At 37.8% G+C, this 14,301-nt stretch overlaps 4 protein-coding genes across 4 annotated transcripts; 2 read left to right on the forward strand and 2 right to left on the reverse strand.

The window, feature by feature from the left end:
• The first annotated feature begins 466 nt into the window (after positions 1-466).
• Positions 467-3,301, forward strand: LOC130509272 (lycopene epsilon cyclase, chloroplastic-like). Its single transcript, XM_057005057.1, has 10 exons — positions 467-994; positions 1,080-1,251; positions 1,336-1,471; positions 1,544-1,757; positions 1,852-1,995; positions 2,068-2,175; positions 2,255-2,351; positions 2,455-2,577; positions 2,647-2,779; positions 2,854-3,301. Exons 1-10 carry the CDS (start codon positions 482-484, stop codon positions 3,017-3,019), a joined length of 1,806 nt encoding a protein of 601 aa, XP_056861037.1. The 5' UTR covers positions 467-481; the 3' UTR covers positions 3,020-3,301.
• Positions 3,302-3,443: 142 nt separating this feature from the next.
• On the reverse strand, positions 3,444-5,756 carry LOC130509271 (putative FBD-associated F-box protein At5g56560). Its single transcript, XM_057005056.1, has 3 exons — positions 4,136-5,756; positions 3,902-4,036; positions 3,444-3,800 (listed from the first exon to the last, which is right to left on the reverse strand). Exons 1-3 carry the CDS (start codon positions 5,690-5,692, stop codon positions 3,528-3,530), a joined length of 1,965 nt encoding a protein of 654 aa, XP_056861036.1. The 5' UTR covers positions 5,693-5,756; the 3' UTR covers positions 3,444-3,527.
• Positions 5,757-8,669: 2,913 nt separating this feature from the next.
• LOC130509274 (U-box domain-containing protein 34-like) lies at positions 8,670-12,239 on the forward strand. The gene is made up of 9 exons (XM_057005058.1): positions 8,670-8,946; positions 9,034-9,155; positions 9,228-9,343; positions 9,713-9,828; positions 9,941-10,242; positions 10,339-10,440; positions 10,510-10,938; positions 11,018-11,767; positions 11,850-12,239. The coding sequence occupies exons 1-9, from the start codon at positions 8,730-8,732 to the stop codon at positions 12,063-12,065; spliced, it is 2,370 nt and encodes a 789-aa protein (XP_056861038.1). The 5' UTR covers positions 8,670-8,729; the 3' UTR covers positions 12,066-12,239.
• Positions 12,240-12,287: 48 nt separating this feature from the next.
• On the reverse strand, positions 12,288-13,462 carry LOC108847759 (glyoxylase I 4). The gene is made up of 4 exons (XM_018621088.2): positions 13,304-13,462; positions 12,985-13,132; positions 12,605-12,892; positions 12,288-12,504 (listed from the first exon to the last, which is right to left on the reverse strand). The coding sequence occupies exons 1-4, from the start codon at positions 13,349-13,351 to the stop codon at positions 12,416-12,418; spliced, it is 573 nt and encodes a 190-aa protein (XP_018476590.1). The 5' UTR covers positions 13,352-13,462; the 3' UTR covers positions 12,288-12,415.
• Positions 13,463-14,301: the final 839 nt, after the last annotated feature.

The following is a 14,301-nucleotide window of genomic DNA, read 5'->3' on the forward strand; positions in this document are numbered from 1 at the left end:
ATCATAGCATGTCAGAGAATCATATGTTTGTTACCTTTTGTCAAGAGCGAATGTTAATCTAAAAAAAAAAAGACAAAGCAGATTCTTCTGGATGATTTATTATTTACATATTTCTTTTACATGAAACTGAATCCCATCAATTTATACGGACTTAAACCTTATAACAAAACAATAAAAATCTTCCAAAAGTTTATTTGAAAATAATAAAAATCTCAAAGATATAGTACTCCTAGTTAACATTACCAAAACTCAAATGGGATTTGGGTTAGTCCAACAATACAGGTTCTTACATTAAATACATTTATTAGTACCAAATGTTAGGCCTGTTCTTTATATAGCCCAACAATACACGTCATTGTAGTCCAGTCCTTTTTAATTTTTATGTATCCAAAAGTACATTAGCACGAGCGAATCAAATCACTAACACGTGTTCTTTTTTGTAGGCGAAGTACGTTTACGCAGCATGTTCACGTCTTAACGAATGAGATCATTACACGTGGCGAATAGAGTCCCTATGGTTCTATCCTTGTTATCGTCCTCTCGTCTCTCTAAAGCCCTTTTCCAAGTCACTGTGAAAAGGAAACATAACGAAGAAAGAAAAAGCCAGATTCCTTCCCTTGCTACTTATACTTCAATAGAACAGCGCAACAATGGTGTGAAGAGAGTTTCTTCGTCTTCTTCTCGCTTAACTTGTAAAATGGAGTGTGTTGGTGCTCGCAATTTCGCTGCAATGACGGTCACAGCTTTCCCGTCTTCTCGGAGGAGGTTTCCGCTGGTCAAAAGATACAGTTTCAGGAATCTTCGGCGTGGTTTGTGTAGAGTCGTCAGAGCTAGCGGCGGCGGAGGCTCCGGTGGTAGTGAGAGCTGCGTTGCGGTGAGGGAGGATTACGCCGACGAGGAAGATTTCGTGAAGGCTGGTGGCTCGGAGATTACGTTCGTTCAAATGCAGCAGAACAAAGACATGGATGAAGAACAGTCCAAGCTCGTTGATAAGGTCAGTTCGATGACTTGTTTAGGAAGAAACAGTTTATGTGTGTGTGTTTTAAAGCTTTTTTGTCTTATATTTGATTTAATTGCAGTTACCTCTTATATCAATTGGTGATGGTGCTTTGGACCTAGTGGTTATTGGTTGCGGTCCTGCTGGTTTAGCCTTGGCTGCTGAATCAGCTAAGTTAGGTCTAAAAGTTGGACTCATTGGTCCGGACCTTCCTTTCACTAACAACTACGGTGTTTGGGAAGATGAATTCAACGGTAATTATTATTTAAAAAAAGAATCAATGATCCATTTGTCTTCATGGTCAAATGTAAATAACTAGTTTGTGTTTGTTGTAATAGATCTTGGGTTGCAAAAATGTATTGAGCATGTATGGAGAGATACTATTGTCTATCTAGACGATAACAATCCCATTACAATTGGTCGTGCTTATGGAAGAGTTAGTCGAAGGTTACTTCACGAGGAGCTCTTGAGGAGGTAACGAATGGTTTCACTAGCTATTATTGTTCATCTCCTGATTATCCGTTTATTAATGTTCTTTTTTCATAGGTGTGCCGAGTCAGGTGTCTCGTATCTTAGCTCAAAAGTTGAGAGCATAACAGAAGCTCCCGATGGCCTTAGGCTCGTTTCCTGTGAAAGAAACACCGTTGTTCCCTGCAGGCTTGCCACTGTTGCTTCTGGAGCAGCTTCGGGGAAGCTCTTGCAATACGAACTCGGAGGGCCTAGAGTCTGTGTTCAAACTGCATACGGCGTGGAGGTTGAGGTACAGTATGAAAATGATATGTTCCAGTGTAATTCTTAATATAATCATTACGGATGAATAAATTTGAGACTGTTTAATTTGAAAACTCTATTAGGTGGAAAACAGTCCATATGATCCAGAGCAGATGGTTTTTATGGACTACAGAGATTATACGAACCAGAAAGCTCGGAGCTTGGAAGCTGAGTATCCAACGTTTCTTTACGCCATGCCTATGACAAAGACAAGAGTGTTCTTTGAGGTTCTTTCTCTCTCCTTTCTCACGCAAAAATAATTAAAGTCTGTTGCTCATCAGATAAAGAATCACTTGCAGGAGACATGTCTGGCCTCAAAAGATGTCATGCCCTTTGATTTGCTTAAAAAGAAACTCATGTTGAGATTAGATACACTCGGAATCCGAATTCTAAAGACTTATGAAGAGGTAAATAAATATATACAAAGAAAAAAGTAAGAGCTTTGACTTTGTTGAAACTAGAGTGAAAAACTTTTGTTAATTACAGGAATGGTCTTATATCCCGGTAGGTGGTTCCTTGCCAAACACTGAACAAAAGAATCTCGCCTTTGGTGCTGCTGCTAGCATGGTACATCCCGCCACAGGTATAGTAAGAACAAATCCTTTAACTTTTGAGTTCTTGTTATTCAACATCTTTTAGTACGCAGTCACTACGCACTGACAACTTTCTCTCAAAAATTATAACAGGCTATTCAGTTGTGAGATCTTTGTCTGAAGCTCCAACATACGCATCAGTCATCGCGGATATACTAAAACACGAGTCCACTACTTCCTTAACCAAACACATCAACAGCAATATTTCAAGACAAGGTAATTAAACTTTCAGACAATTTCTTGAAAACCTTTTTTTTTAATAAACTTACATTTTTTGTTGGGCAGCTTGGGATACTTTATGGCCACAAGAAAGGAAACGACAAAGAGCATTCTTTCTCTTCGGCCTTGCACTCATAGTCCAACTCGATATCGGAGGCATTAGGAGCTTCTTCCACACTTTCTTCCGCCTTCCAAAATGGTTAAGGCATCCACTGATCCTTTGATTTAAATAATCAAGAAAACTGATGTTTTTGTTTCCTTTTTTTTGCTCAGGATGTGGCAAGGGTTTCTAGGATCAACATTAACATCAGGAGATTTGGTTCCTTTTGCTTTGTACATGTTCGTCATTGCACCAAACAATTTAAGAAAAGGTCTTATTAATCACCTGGTCTCTGATCCAACCGGAGCCACCATGATTAAAACCTATCTCAGACTATGATCCTCTCCTCCTTCACTCTTGGGTTTGTATATATATTACAAGTTATCGATCGACGGATGGTGTGTATGGTAATGTTGGTTACTAGGAAAACTGGATTACACTCGTGTATAGAATAATCTACGGGTCATTTTTTGTGCTGCATTCTCATATTATTATTCTCATTAAGAGTTAGATTCAAAGTAATGTATGTCAATCACTAGTCATCAATTTATAAACATGAGTAATACAGTATTTTTATTTGTAATTGGTATATATAATGGTTAAACTAGATTTTGATCCCCATAGGAATTTTTTTTTTTACTTGACAAAGAAAGGATAAGAATGTCTTGACTTGAGAACTTGATAGAAAAAAAACGCTCTGTTTTTACTAAATGAAGAAGATCTGTAGATTCGGAAAATAAAACCCATAAAAAAAAACTAAAATAAAGTCAGAGACAAGGACAGAAGAAACCTAAAGAATCATATGTGTCTTCTAGAAGAAACACACCACTCCACATCACATAAAAGTTTAGTCAAACAATAATTGACATGTATCTGAACCTCTCTTCAGACTCCTTAACTCTCTGAGCATGCTGTGATGTTTGTCTCCACATCTTGTTGAGAACGTAGCCGTCTTTAAACATCTTGCGTTTGCTAGTATGTAAGCAGCCACGTTCATCACTTCCTCTGTGCCTTCATATTGTCTCCATTCCATGATCTCGAGATGCGTTGATAAACATTCTGGAACAGCTGTTGGTTTGTTCCAGTAATTCATCGGATCATTGTAATCGGCACCATGTTGCTGAGATGAAAACGAGAGAGCAACATTACGTGTGTTAGTATTATAGGTCGTCACTATACTGTTCATGTAACATACTACTGAAAAAGATCCATACTACATACCGACTTAAGCTTGAGATATCTGAGTGTTGGAGCGTCTTTAAGTATACAAACAAGTAGATTGGCCCATCCCGCAGAACATGTACATAGCTCTAGATGTTCAAGATAAGGGAAGATAGTGCCACTAGGATATGGAGTCTGCAATTGAAATATGCAATAGTTTACTATATTGAAATAATAAGACATACTAGGAGAATCTCGAGCTCTTTACATTATTTGAGTAACAAAGTTTCTTACCTCTGAAGATAGAGAACATACAGATAGTTGACGGATTGAGGTAAAAGATCCTATGAACTTTTTAGACTGGCCACAAATAACCTGGATATTAGCCTCGGTCACCGCTGGCATATGCTCAAACACTAGAAGGTTACTGAATGTATCTTTAAAGTTTATTTTCTCCAAAGAAGGAGCATTTATCACAAACCCATGCTTTTCCATAACGTGGGGATTTTTTCTTATAGAGTTAACGATAGATAAGCTCCTCAAAGAAGGTGTATCGATGTTGAATATCATCACATTGTCATCCAAGGTGTTGTTTATAACCAAATCTTCGAGAACCGGGCATCTTTCTATAAGCTTGGAAAAAGATTCTTCGTCCGAGAATTTAACAGATAAAAGGTGCAGACTCTTGAGTGATGGCAAACAAAACCAAACCGGAACGTCCTCGAACATCACACTGTCGTCTTTGGTTCGGTCCACAACCAAACATTCGAGAACAGGGCAAACCGGTAAGAAACTTGCAATGGATTCTTCACCCGAGAACTTGACCGATAAAAGGTGCAGAGTTTTGAGCGATGGCAAGCGAAACCAAGGCGGAACCGCCTTGATACTTAGTTCACTGAGCGTCAACTTTTTTAATGTTCTGCAACTACTCATAGTACACTCATTACTATCGAATACTTGTGTTTGGTTAACAACCAAATCCTCAAGAACAGGGCATTTTTGTAAAAGACTTAAAACTGATTCGCCTCCAGAGAACTTAACAGACAAAAGTTGCATAGCTTTGAGTGATGGCATGGAAAACGATGGTGGAACAGCGTTGATAGTTAGTCCACCGAGTATCAATGTTTTTAGGGCACTGCAAGTGATAGAAGCACACACGTTACTACTGAATACTTTGGTCTGGTCCACAACCAAATCTTTAAGAACAGGACAGATTCTCAAAAGACTTGCAGCAGATTCGTTTTCCCAGAAATTAGTCGAAATAAGGCGCATGCTTTTGAGTGACGGCAAAAGACGGCAAGGCAGAACAGTCTTGAACAACACGTTATGTATAACCAAGTGTTCAATATCATGGCACGATTTTAGAAACCTTTCAAGAGACTCGTGGACTGAGAACTTGACCGATAAAAGGTGCAGATTCTTGAGTGATGACAAACGAAAGCAAGGAGGAACAACCTTGATCCTTACTTCATAGAGTACCAATGACTTTAGGGTCACGCAAATACTCAAGCATCTCGGCAGTTCTAGGGTTTTTCCAAACGTCCGGATCCTCAGCTTTCTTACTGACCGCTTAACCGCAAGTTTAAGCAAAAAGCTGATGTCTGAAGCTGAATATCCCCGGCTAAGCCTGATGTCTACAATTTGAGACTTGTTGAACGACAAAGATCCGTAAGCAAAACTCGTAAACTTCACTAAACTCTCGTGTGATTTATAATTATCATCAAACATGAGATCCTCGCGACGTTTTTTTAAGAGATTTGTTGCAACGCTCTCTTTGAAAAACGGAAGCAATGAGAATATCTTCAAGATCAAATCATCTGGCAACTCACTGAGGCTCGGTTCCTCCATCATTTTTTTTTGTTTTTGGTGTCTGGGAGAGTTTAGCCCTCTGTTTAGGAAAACCCTAATTAAACTGGATGACGCTGACAAACAACCCTAGTCAAAAGGTTAGTTGTACAATTAAATAGAGGTGTTCAATTTGGGTTTTGCTTTGGTTATGACTCGGTTATGATTAGATTTGTTTGGTTAATAAAATTTAACCATCATACTATTGCTATATTTATTTTTGTTTGGTTCGATTAAAATACTTTTAATTTTTAATTTATCCGGTTTTAAACTAAAAATCATAATTATATATTTTAAAATAAAAATATGAATTTTATTTTATATAGTTAGAACTAAATTTACTTAAAATGAAAATATTTTGTATAATTTTTAAATATATTATTTTATATTTTTAATAGATATTGGTAACAAAAATTAAAAGAAACTTAAAATAGTTCATTAAAAACCACCCCAGAAATGTATGTTACTAATAATTAGAAATCAAATAGATAAATATTTTTCTTGATGAAATTTCAAATCTATTGTTCAACGTAAAAAATAATATATGTACAATCCTAAAAGGTTACATAGATGAATGAATAAGATTACAGTCTAAAATTATGTAGTGTGAGCTTCGAACCACCTACGCATCAAACCGCTTGTAATCGCGGCTTGAAGAAATATTTAGTTGACATGATACGGTTAATGAACCGTTTTGTCAACCAAATGAACAATGTGTTCCACCGGTTTCGAGAGATATTGTGAACCCTCTCGTTAGGTTCCCTCCAAATATATTAAATAATAATCTGTAGTACAAGTCTGAGGAGAATGTAGCTATGTCGATCATAGCGGCCTGTCAAGAGCCGTGTGATGGTGGTATCCCAATCAGGATCTGGGTCACGTCAAACAAATTCCCAGCCACCTTGAGCCACATCGTGAAAGTGCATATGGGATACAAAGTGTATGGGCACTCGAAAAACAAATGGTCCCTCGTTTCATTAGGTTTCCCACAGAAGAGACAACATTGTGCTTGACCCTATTGTCCAGTACGTTGCCCTGTCGAGAGCCTATCTCTGATTGCCAGCCACGTGATGAAAGCAAATCTCGGTACTCCTTGCGCAAACTATATCAGCCTACTTTTGCTTCCTCTTTCTAACTAATTACGTGTCCCATAATGTTGAACATCGTTTCGATCCAGCTTATTTGGTAGAGAAATTCTACGGTTGACATTTATTTAAATACGATGGATTTCGTTGTTATTTTGTGCAAATACTCGTTAATCTTTACACTTTCTCTTTTTTATTCCTTATAAATTTTCTTATCGGAGACTGGGAATATCGGATAGTGAATAATGCAAGTGGTTTATGTGCCGTCTTAAATCATTTATTTAGATTAATTAACAAGTCCTAAGAACAAGTATATGTTCGATGCATCACATACAGAATCTTAGAACAAGCAATATATATTAGACAATTAAAATTTCTTGGTCCAATGAAAATTCTACTCACCCTTTATAAAATAGTTGCTAGTCATAGTGTCATTTTAAAATTCACTATATGCACATTTATTCAAATGTATTATATGTTTGGTAACGTCAACCCTATAAATTACGGAACATTCTTTTAACGATTCCTTAATCATCTTGCATTTTTGAAAATTAAATTATCAATATACTGGGGCTAATTTGTACAAACAAAAACTTATGGATGCAATTTTTAATCTTGTCTGAAATTAATACCCGTCTGAAACTGTTTTAAATGTCCAGAAATGATCCAAGTTCGAAGATCGCCATAGCGAGTAGGTAGTAGTCAGTGTTTTGTGCTTTAAAACAGAAAAGTTTTCACAATTTAAAATTTTCAAGTGCTAAAATAATTTATTTTTGAAAGCAATCTCAATACGGTGAACTCATGTAGTTCGATTTCCGTTGGTCACTTGAACCACATAAGAATACATGGTTGTTGCGAATTCTGCGGAATTAGTCAGTTGATCTCAATTGCTGGATCTCCACAGTTATTAAAATAAAAATTATGTTATGAATCTACTATATTTGGATAACCTATGAAATCATTTGTAAAACCGTGAAAGAGATGAAGGACGTTGCATCTAGCTGAACTAGTGACATATGGCCCTTCGACGTAATGAAAAACATAAAGCACAACTCCAATACCCGTATGACAGTAGTCAAGTGGTAGATGAAATTTGGGAATGTGTTACAACATTTCTCATAGTTCCAGTCTCTCTTAAAATAGAGTTACACTTATATAGAAAGTTTGAGCTTAATTAAGCTTTGCCCCAGACAGTTTACTTGGTAGTCTGGTGACATGCAATTTAACTATTTTTAGCATTAGTCAGAATATATTTTAAACTCGGGTCAACTAGTTTGATCGATACCAGCCCCTGATAGGAAGCTATACACGCACTAGTTTCCGGTCGTGATCATATTTCAAAAAATTATTATACTGGGGCCTTAGAGTTTTAAATTTTTTTTGTAGATTAGTTGGTTTAATCTTTATTTCTTTTCCAAGTTAATTATTATGGGTTCGATTTATCTCTAAGGCTATTTTTAACTTAATTTAAACTATAGTGATCAACCTTGCTTTTTTTGCTTGTAGTCTATAGAACTCCCAGACCAGATTTGAATGTGATAGTCAGTCTATTATGTATTACTAAATGTCCACAATCGACCAAATCAGTTGATAGAGATTATGTAAAAACAACACAGCTCCAAAATCATTAAAGGCAATTTATTAGTTTTAATCGCGCATAGACTTTTCTCACGGTAATGAAAATCGCATAATAGATTTATTAGGTCTGTTGACAAACAAAAAAAAAGGATTTATTAGGTCTAATCTGTTAAAATTAAAACAAAAACGTACAATCTTAAACTACACCTAAATATAATACCACAATAACAAAAACGAAGCAATTTTCGAAAAAAAAGACTTTTCTAATAAGTAGGCGCTTTAATTTATTAGTTCCACGAGTCAATAAATACATCACCAAACCAAACTCTTCTTCTCTCCAATCCATCAAAAAGTCAAAGTCGAGAAAGAAAGAAAGTTTCATGGTGGTGATGTCGAACAAGTTCTTCGAATCGATCGGCGGAGCTCCGGCTTACTCCACGGTAGCCGTCGCCGTCAAAGGAACCGTAGGCGGAGACGCAGTAGGAGGAGCTGCTAGCCGTCGCGCTCTCCGCTGGACCGTGGAGAATCTCCTCCCCAACGTCGATCGGTTGGTTCTGGTTCACGTCATGCCTACCGTCACCACTATCCCGTCTCCTTGTAAGTTCCATCCCTCTCTCGAAATTTCTCATTGAATCAGTTTTGCGTCAAATCTCACCGTGTGATTTTTGTGGTTTGTTTCGGAAGCTGGATCGAAGATTCGGGTGGAGGAGTTGGAGGAGAGTGTGGTGTCGATGTATAAGCGAGATCTGAGGAAGGAGTACGAGCAGGTCTTCGTGCCGTTCAAGAGACTCTGCGGTTCTAGTAAAGTGAGTTTCTCTCTATTGGTTTATTCGAATTTTTGTGTAACTGTTGAGTGAGAGTTTTTTTTTACTGGTTAGGTTGAGACGTTGTTGTTGGAAGATGTTGATCCCGGGAAGGCGCTTTTGAAGCACGTGTCAGATAGTGAGGTTGAGTGTTTAGTGCTTGGCTCTTGCTCTTCTAGTTTCCTCACAAGGTATTATTGTTTCCATTTTGTATCTGAGGAATCTTGATTGATTATGATTATTATCCGTCTCGGTTTGTATATTTGCTCTTTTCTAGATAGAGAGACTTATGATCGAAACTTACTATATGTCCGACTTAGTTTCTGGGGGTGAGTTACGCCCATTACTAATATGATATAGTAGTCCAGATTCAGTTTCCCGCTCTCTGTGGATTACAGTCTCTCACATTGAGTGTTCAATGTGAATGAGAATAATGTATCAGTTTTTGTGGCAAATTTTCGCTCTCTTTAGTTAGCTTTCGGGTGTGAGTTTGGTCCATTATTAATAAAACTATTTGTGGTATGCTCAGACTGCTTAGACGTTTGACTTTGTTTTACCAGGAGAAAAGGACAAGAAATGCCATTAACAGTACTACGAGAAGCTCCGGAGACATGTGAGATATATGTTATCTGCAAAGATAGAATATTAACCAAATCAACCAATCATTTATCTCCAGGTATGTATGTATATGGATCAGTCTTTTAGCATTTCACGTTCAGTGATCTAAAATGTGAATTCAAGATGATGATTTTTTAATTTCTATTGCTTGCTATTAAACTTTTCACCAGATTCATCATCTAGTTTCCGTATACCCCAAGGAGCAGAAGTTTATACCGAAACTTTCAGCCGCACACGCTCAGCTAAGACAGGCCTGTCTGCTTCATCCATATCATCCTCAGGCAGGAACCACACTCGAAGGCCTGCCTCTTTGCCGCATAGTAAACCAGTCTCTCGAGTGTTCTCTGATGCACAATCTTCCACTGACCTCGGTTTGGTCGACGACGAACACACCCGTTCTGTTATTAGACATAGCATTGTCTCCGGTAGTAAAATGCAGTTGAATCCTGGAGCTAACATAAAACCACCAAAGGTAAAAACATTTTACGTTTACGTTTTTACCCACTATGTTGTGTCGATTCTGTACTATGCTATGATTTTGATTCTCAAGACATGTTTTTCTTTGCAGACAGATGTTAAGTCTGAAGTAGCGCAGCTAAGGAAAGAAGTAGAAACCACTCTTTCCATGTACAAACAAGCTTGTGAAGAGCTAGTTCATAAACAAACACAGGTGCGATCTCTTGTCTTCAGTCATGTAATGGATTCATAACCTCAATCAAACCCACATTTGTGATCTCAGGTGCAGTCTCTTTCCTCTGAGTGTATTAAAGAAACGAGAAGGGTCATAACTGCTCTTGAAAAGGAAGAAATGCTGAGAAAAGCAGCAGCGGAAGAGAAAGAAAAGCATCTAAAAGCCGTTAAAGAAGTCCAAGAAGCAAAATCAATGCTAGCCAAAGAGTTCTGCGAGAGGCAACTAGCCGAGCTCAGCGCTCTCAAGCAGTCCATAGAGAAACAAAAAGTCATCGACCAGCTCTTCTTGAAAGACGGGCGGTACAGAAAGTACACAAAGGAAGAGATAGCTGCAGCTACAGATAACTTCTCTTCCCGTAAAATAATCGGTGAAGGAGGATACGGAAAAGTATACAAATGCAGCCTCGACCACACCCCGGTGGCTCTTAAAGTTCTCAAACCCGATTCACTAGAGAAGAAAGAAGAGTTTCTAAAAGAGGTAAGTTCACAAACTAAAACAGACTTTTTAACTCTCTTAAGATCTCTGAAATCAACTGTCCATTTTTTAATTTTTGCAGATCTCTGTCTTAAGCCAGCTTCGACATCCTCACGTTGTCCTTCTCCTCGGTGCTTGTCCTGACAACGGTTGCCTCGTCTATGAGTACATGGAGAACGGTAGCTTAGACGCTCACATCTCTCCCAAAAAAGGGAAACCATCTCTCTCATGGTTCATAAGATTCAGAATCATATACGAAACCGCATGCGGCTTAGCTTTCCTCCACAACTCCAAACCCGACCCAATCGTCCACCGCGACCTCAAGCCAGGAAACATTCTCTTAGACAGAAACTTCGTCAGCAAAATAGGCGACGTCGGACTCGCCAAACTCATGTCAGAAGAGGCGCCAGACAGCGTCACGGTTTACAGAAACTCCATCATCGCCGGTACACTCTACTACATGGACCCCGAGTACCAGAGAACCGGGACCATCAGACCGAAGTCGGATCTCTACGCGTTCGGTATCATAATCCTCCAGCTTTTGACCGCCAGACATCCCAACGGTCTTCTTTTCTGCGTCGAGGACGCGGTGAAGAGAGGCTGTTTCGGAGATATGTTGGATGGATCGGTCAGAGACTGGCCCATGGCGGAAGCGGAAGAGCTGGCTCGTATCGCGATCAAGTGTTCGCAGCTCAAGTGCAGAGACAGACCGGATCTCGACACGCAAGTCTTGCCTGCTCTCAAACGGATTCTTGAATCTGCGAATGAGAGACTCAAGACAGAACAAGATAACGTACGACCACCAAGTCACTATTTCTGTCCGATTCTTAAGGTAAAAAACGAAGACAACGACCATTTTTAAATCTCTTAACGAGAAAACACAATACTTAATGGTTCAGGATTAAAATTTGCAGGAGATAATGGAAGATCCATATATAGCAGCTGATGGATTCACGTACGAAGGAAAAGCGATAAGAGCTTGGATTCAACATAACCAAAACGTGTCTCCTGTGACTAAGCACCGGCTCAAGCATTGCGATCTCACACCAAACCATACTCTCAAATCGGCTATACAAGAGTGGAGATCTCGTTCACGCTTAGACCTCTCCACTACTCTTGGCTCCTTTTGATCACAAACATATATATATATAATAGTCTAATTTGTATATATACTAAATACCCTGAACTTGTTTGAATCGTGTGGTTCATCATCATGTCTGTCTGTAACTCTTCAACCAGCTTATGTTCTCTTGTGTTGTGGTAAAGGAAAAAAAGAAAAAAAAGTAAACTATATTTACAAGTTAGGAATTGTGGTCTCGGTTTTTGTTTTTACTTTGGGGTAAGAAATAATATAAATCAAAGGAACTTCAATAAACATTGTAGAGGTAAGACTTGACTACTTGAGAAGTATAAAGTATGTATCTACAACTTATATCCCATTCATCCATACACTAGAAGACCCGAAAGAGAAACTAGAGAATCAAATTTGAGTAAACTCAAGAGCGTTTGTGTCTGGATCACGAGTGAATATTGCTGGCCTCCCTGACTTACTCATCGTATACTCAATCCCTACAACACAATTACACAAATAACAAACCATCTTCGTTAAGAACAAAGAAATTAAAAGACAACCCTAATGGCAAAGACAAGAAAGAAGTATAGACATTACCAGCTTTATCCAAAATCTTTTTGAGATTTGAAACATCTCGGATTGCGATACAAGCATGCCGATCACGGCCACCGTGCTCGGGTCTACCAGTTAATGGATCAGGATTTGGAAGCTCCATTAGATGAATCATCTCTGAACCTACCCATAACCATGCTCCTCTATAGGGAAGCTTGTCGTGTGGCCTCGCCTCGTTGATCTCAAGTCCTAGAATGTTCTGGTAAAACTCAAGTGACCTTTCTAGGTTTTCACACAGCAGACCAACATGGTGAACCCCTACAACTCCATAATCTAGTAGTACCAACACAACACACAAATCAATTTTAATTAAAAAACGACACGTTTTAATAATCCAAGGTTAAGGGTCTAAGATTTTTAGTTACCGGTTTTGTTGTTAAGCTCTGTAATCGCACTAGTCCCTGGTGCTTGATTAGCTTTCACGCCACGTAACCTAACGTTGAGCTTCTCTTTTCTCAAACTCTTGCTCTGAAACTTAAGTTGTTCTTTAGTGGAGAGATTCGTGCAGGTCACCTTTGCAGTTTACCAAAACGATTCATCATCAGTCACAATCCAAATTTCTCATCTCAATTTCAGTTTCTTATAAACTTAACAGAAAACTATAGCGTCTAAAGAGTAAGACCATGTCGAGAGATAAGAACAGTCTTAAAGAACTATGAGTGCCTGAAGAAGCTTGAGTGTTACCTTTGGTCGTAGGTCAAGTGAAACTGAAGGTCTGAAAATAGACGCCATTCAAGAGAAGCTTAAAGATTCAACACACAAGAGATTAGCGTCTCCGCAAAAATCTTATTTCTCTTTTTTATTTTTTCGTGTCAAGAATATTTAAGGATCTCAAAAAAACCTGAGCCGCAGATTAAAGGTAAGGTAAGTGAGTGAGTAGAATGTTACATCTGTCTTGATCTGTTGGCTGTATCTACGTTGATGGATGTGAATTGATTTCGTACCGTTTACACAAATATCTGTCCATCACCATTCACCACATGCGAAATTCAGTTTTTAATGACAAAAATTAGTAAGTTACCTAGTCAAAAAGAAAAAAAAACAGTAAATTACTAAAGGCATGTGAAATGGTAACGTAAGTCATTCAGAATTTTAAAAAAAAAATCATTCAGATAAGAATTTTTTTTTCTAAAATTTTAGTTATCAAAAGTAAAAAAGCTGAAAACGTTATTAGAAATATTGATACGCTAGAGCTGGGATTTCATGTTTTCACATTTGGTCCCGGGTAAATCGAATATATAGAAGTTATATTCATATAGGATCCGATAATGTTGCGGTTTGGATCATGATCGATTCCAACCAATTCTGGATCAGTTTGGATATGCAATTTAAATTCAAAATATTAAATGTTATCTATTTATCTACTTTATTTTATGGGATATTTTGTAAAATACCTTATTTAAGTTTTGAAATTTGGAAAATACACTGTCTTTAAATAAATTTGAAAAATATACTTATTTATATGTCATGAGACAATTTTGACCCACAATTAATAAATAAAAATAATACTTAATTTGTTTGAGATAAGTTTTTTGAAATTTTTTTGCTACAAATAATTTTAATCATTTCTAAATAATGTTGATACCACGAACTGAGGAGCCTAATTACTTTCTACTGAATTATTTGCTTCATCAATTTTTGCTTTGTTTTCTCTTTCGAAGATTCCTCATGCTTTTGAACCA

This window comes from Raphanus sativus, chromosome 3, assembly GCF_000801105.2.
Source record: "Raphanus sativus cultivar WK10039 chromosome 3, ASM80110v3, whole genome shotgun sequence".
NCBI classification, from domain to species: Eukaryota; Viridiplantae; Streptophyta; class Magnoliopsida; order Brassicales; family Brassicaceae; genus Raphanus; species Raphanus sativus.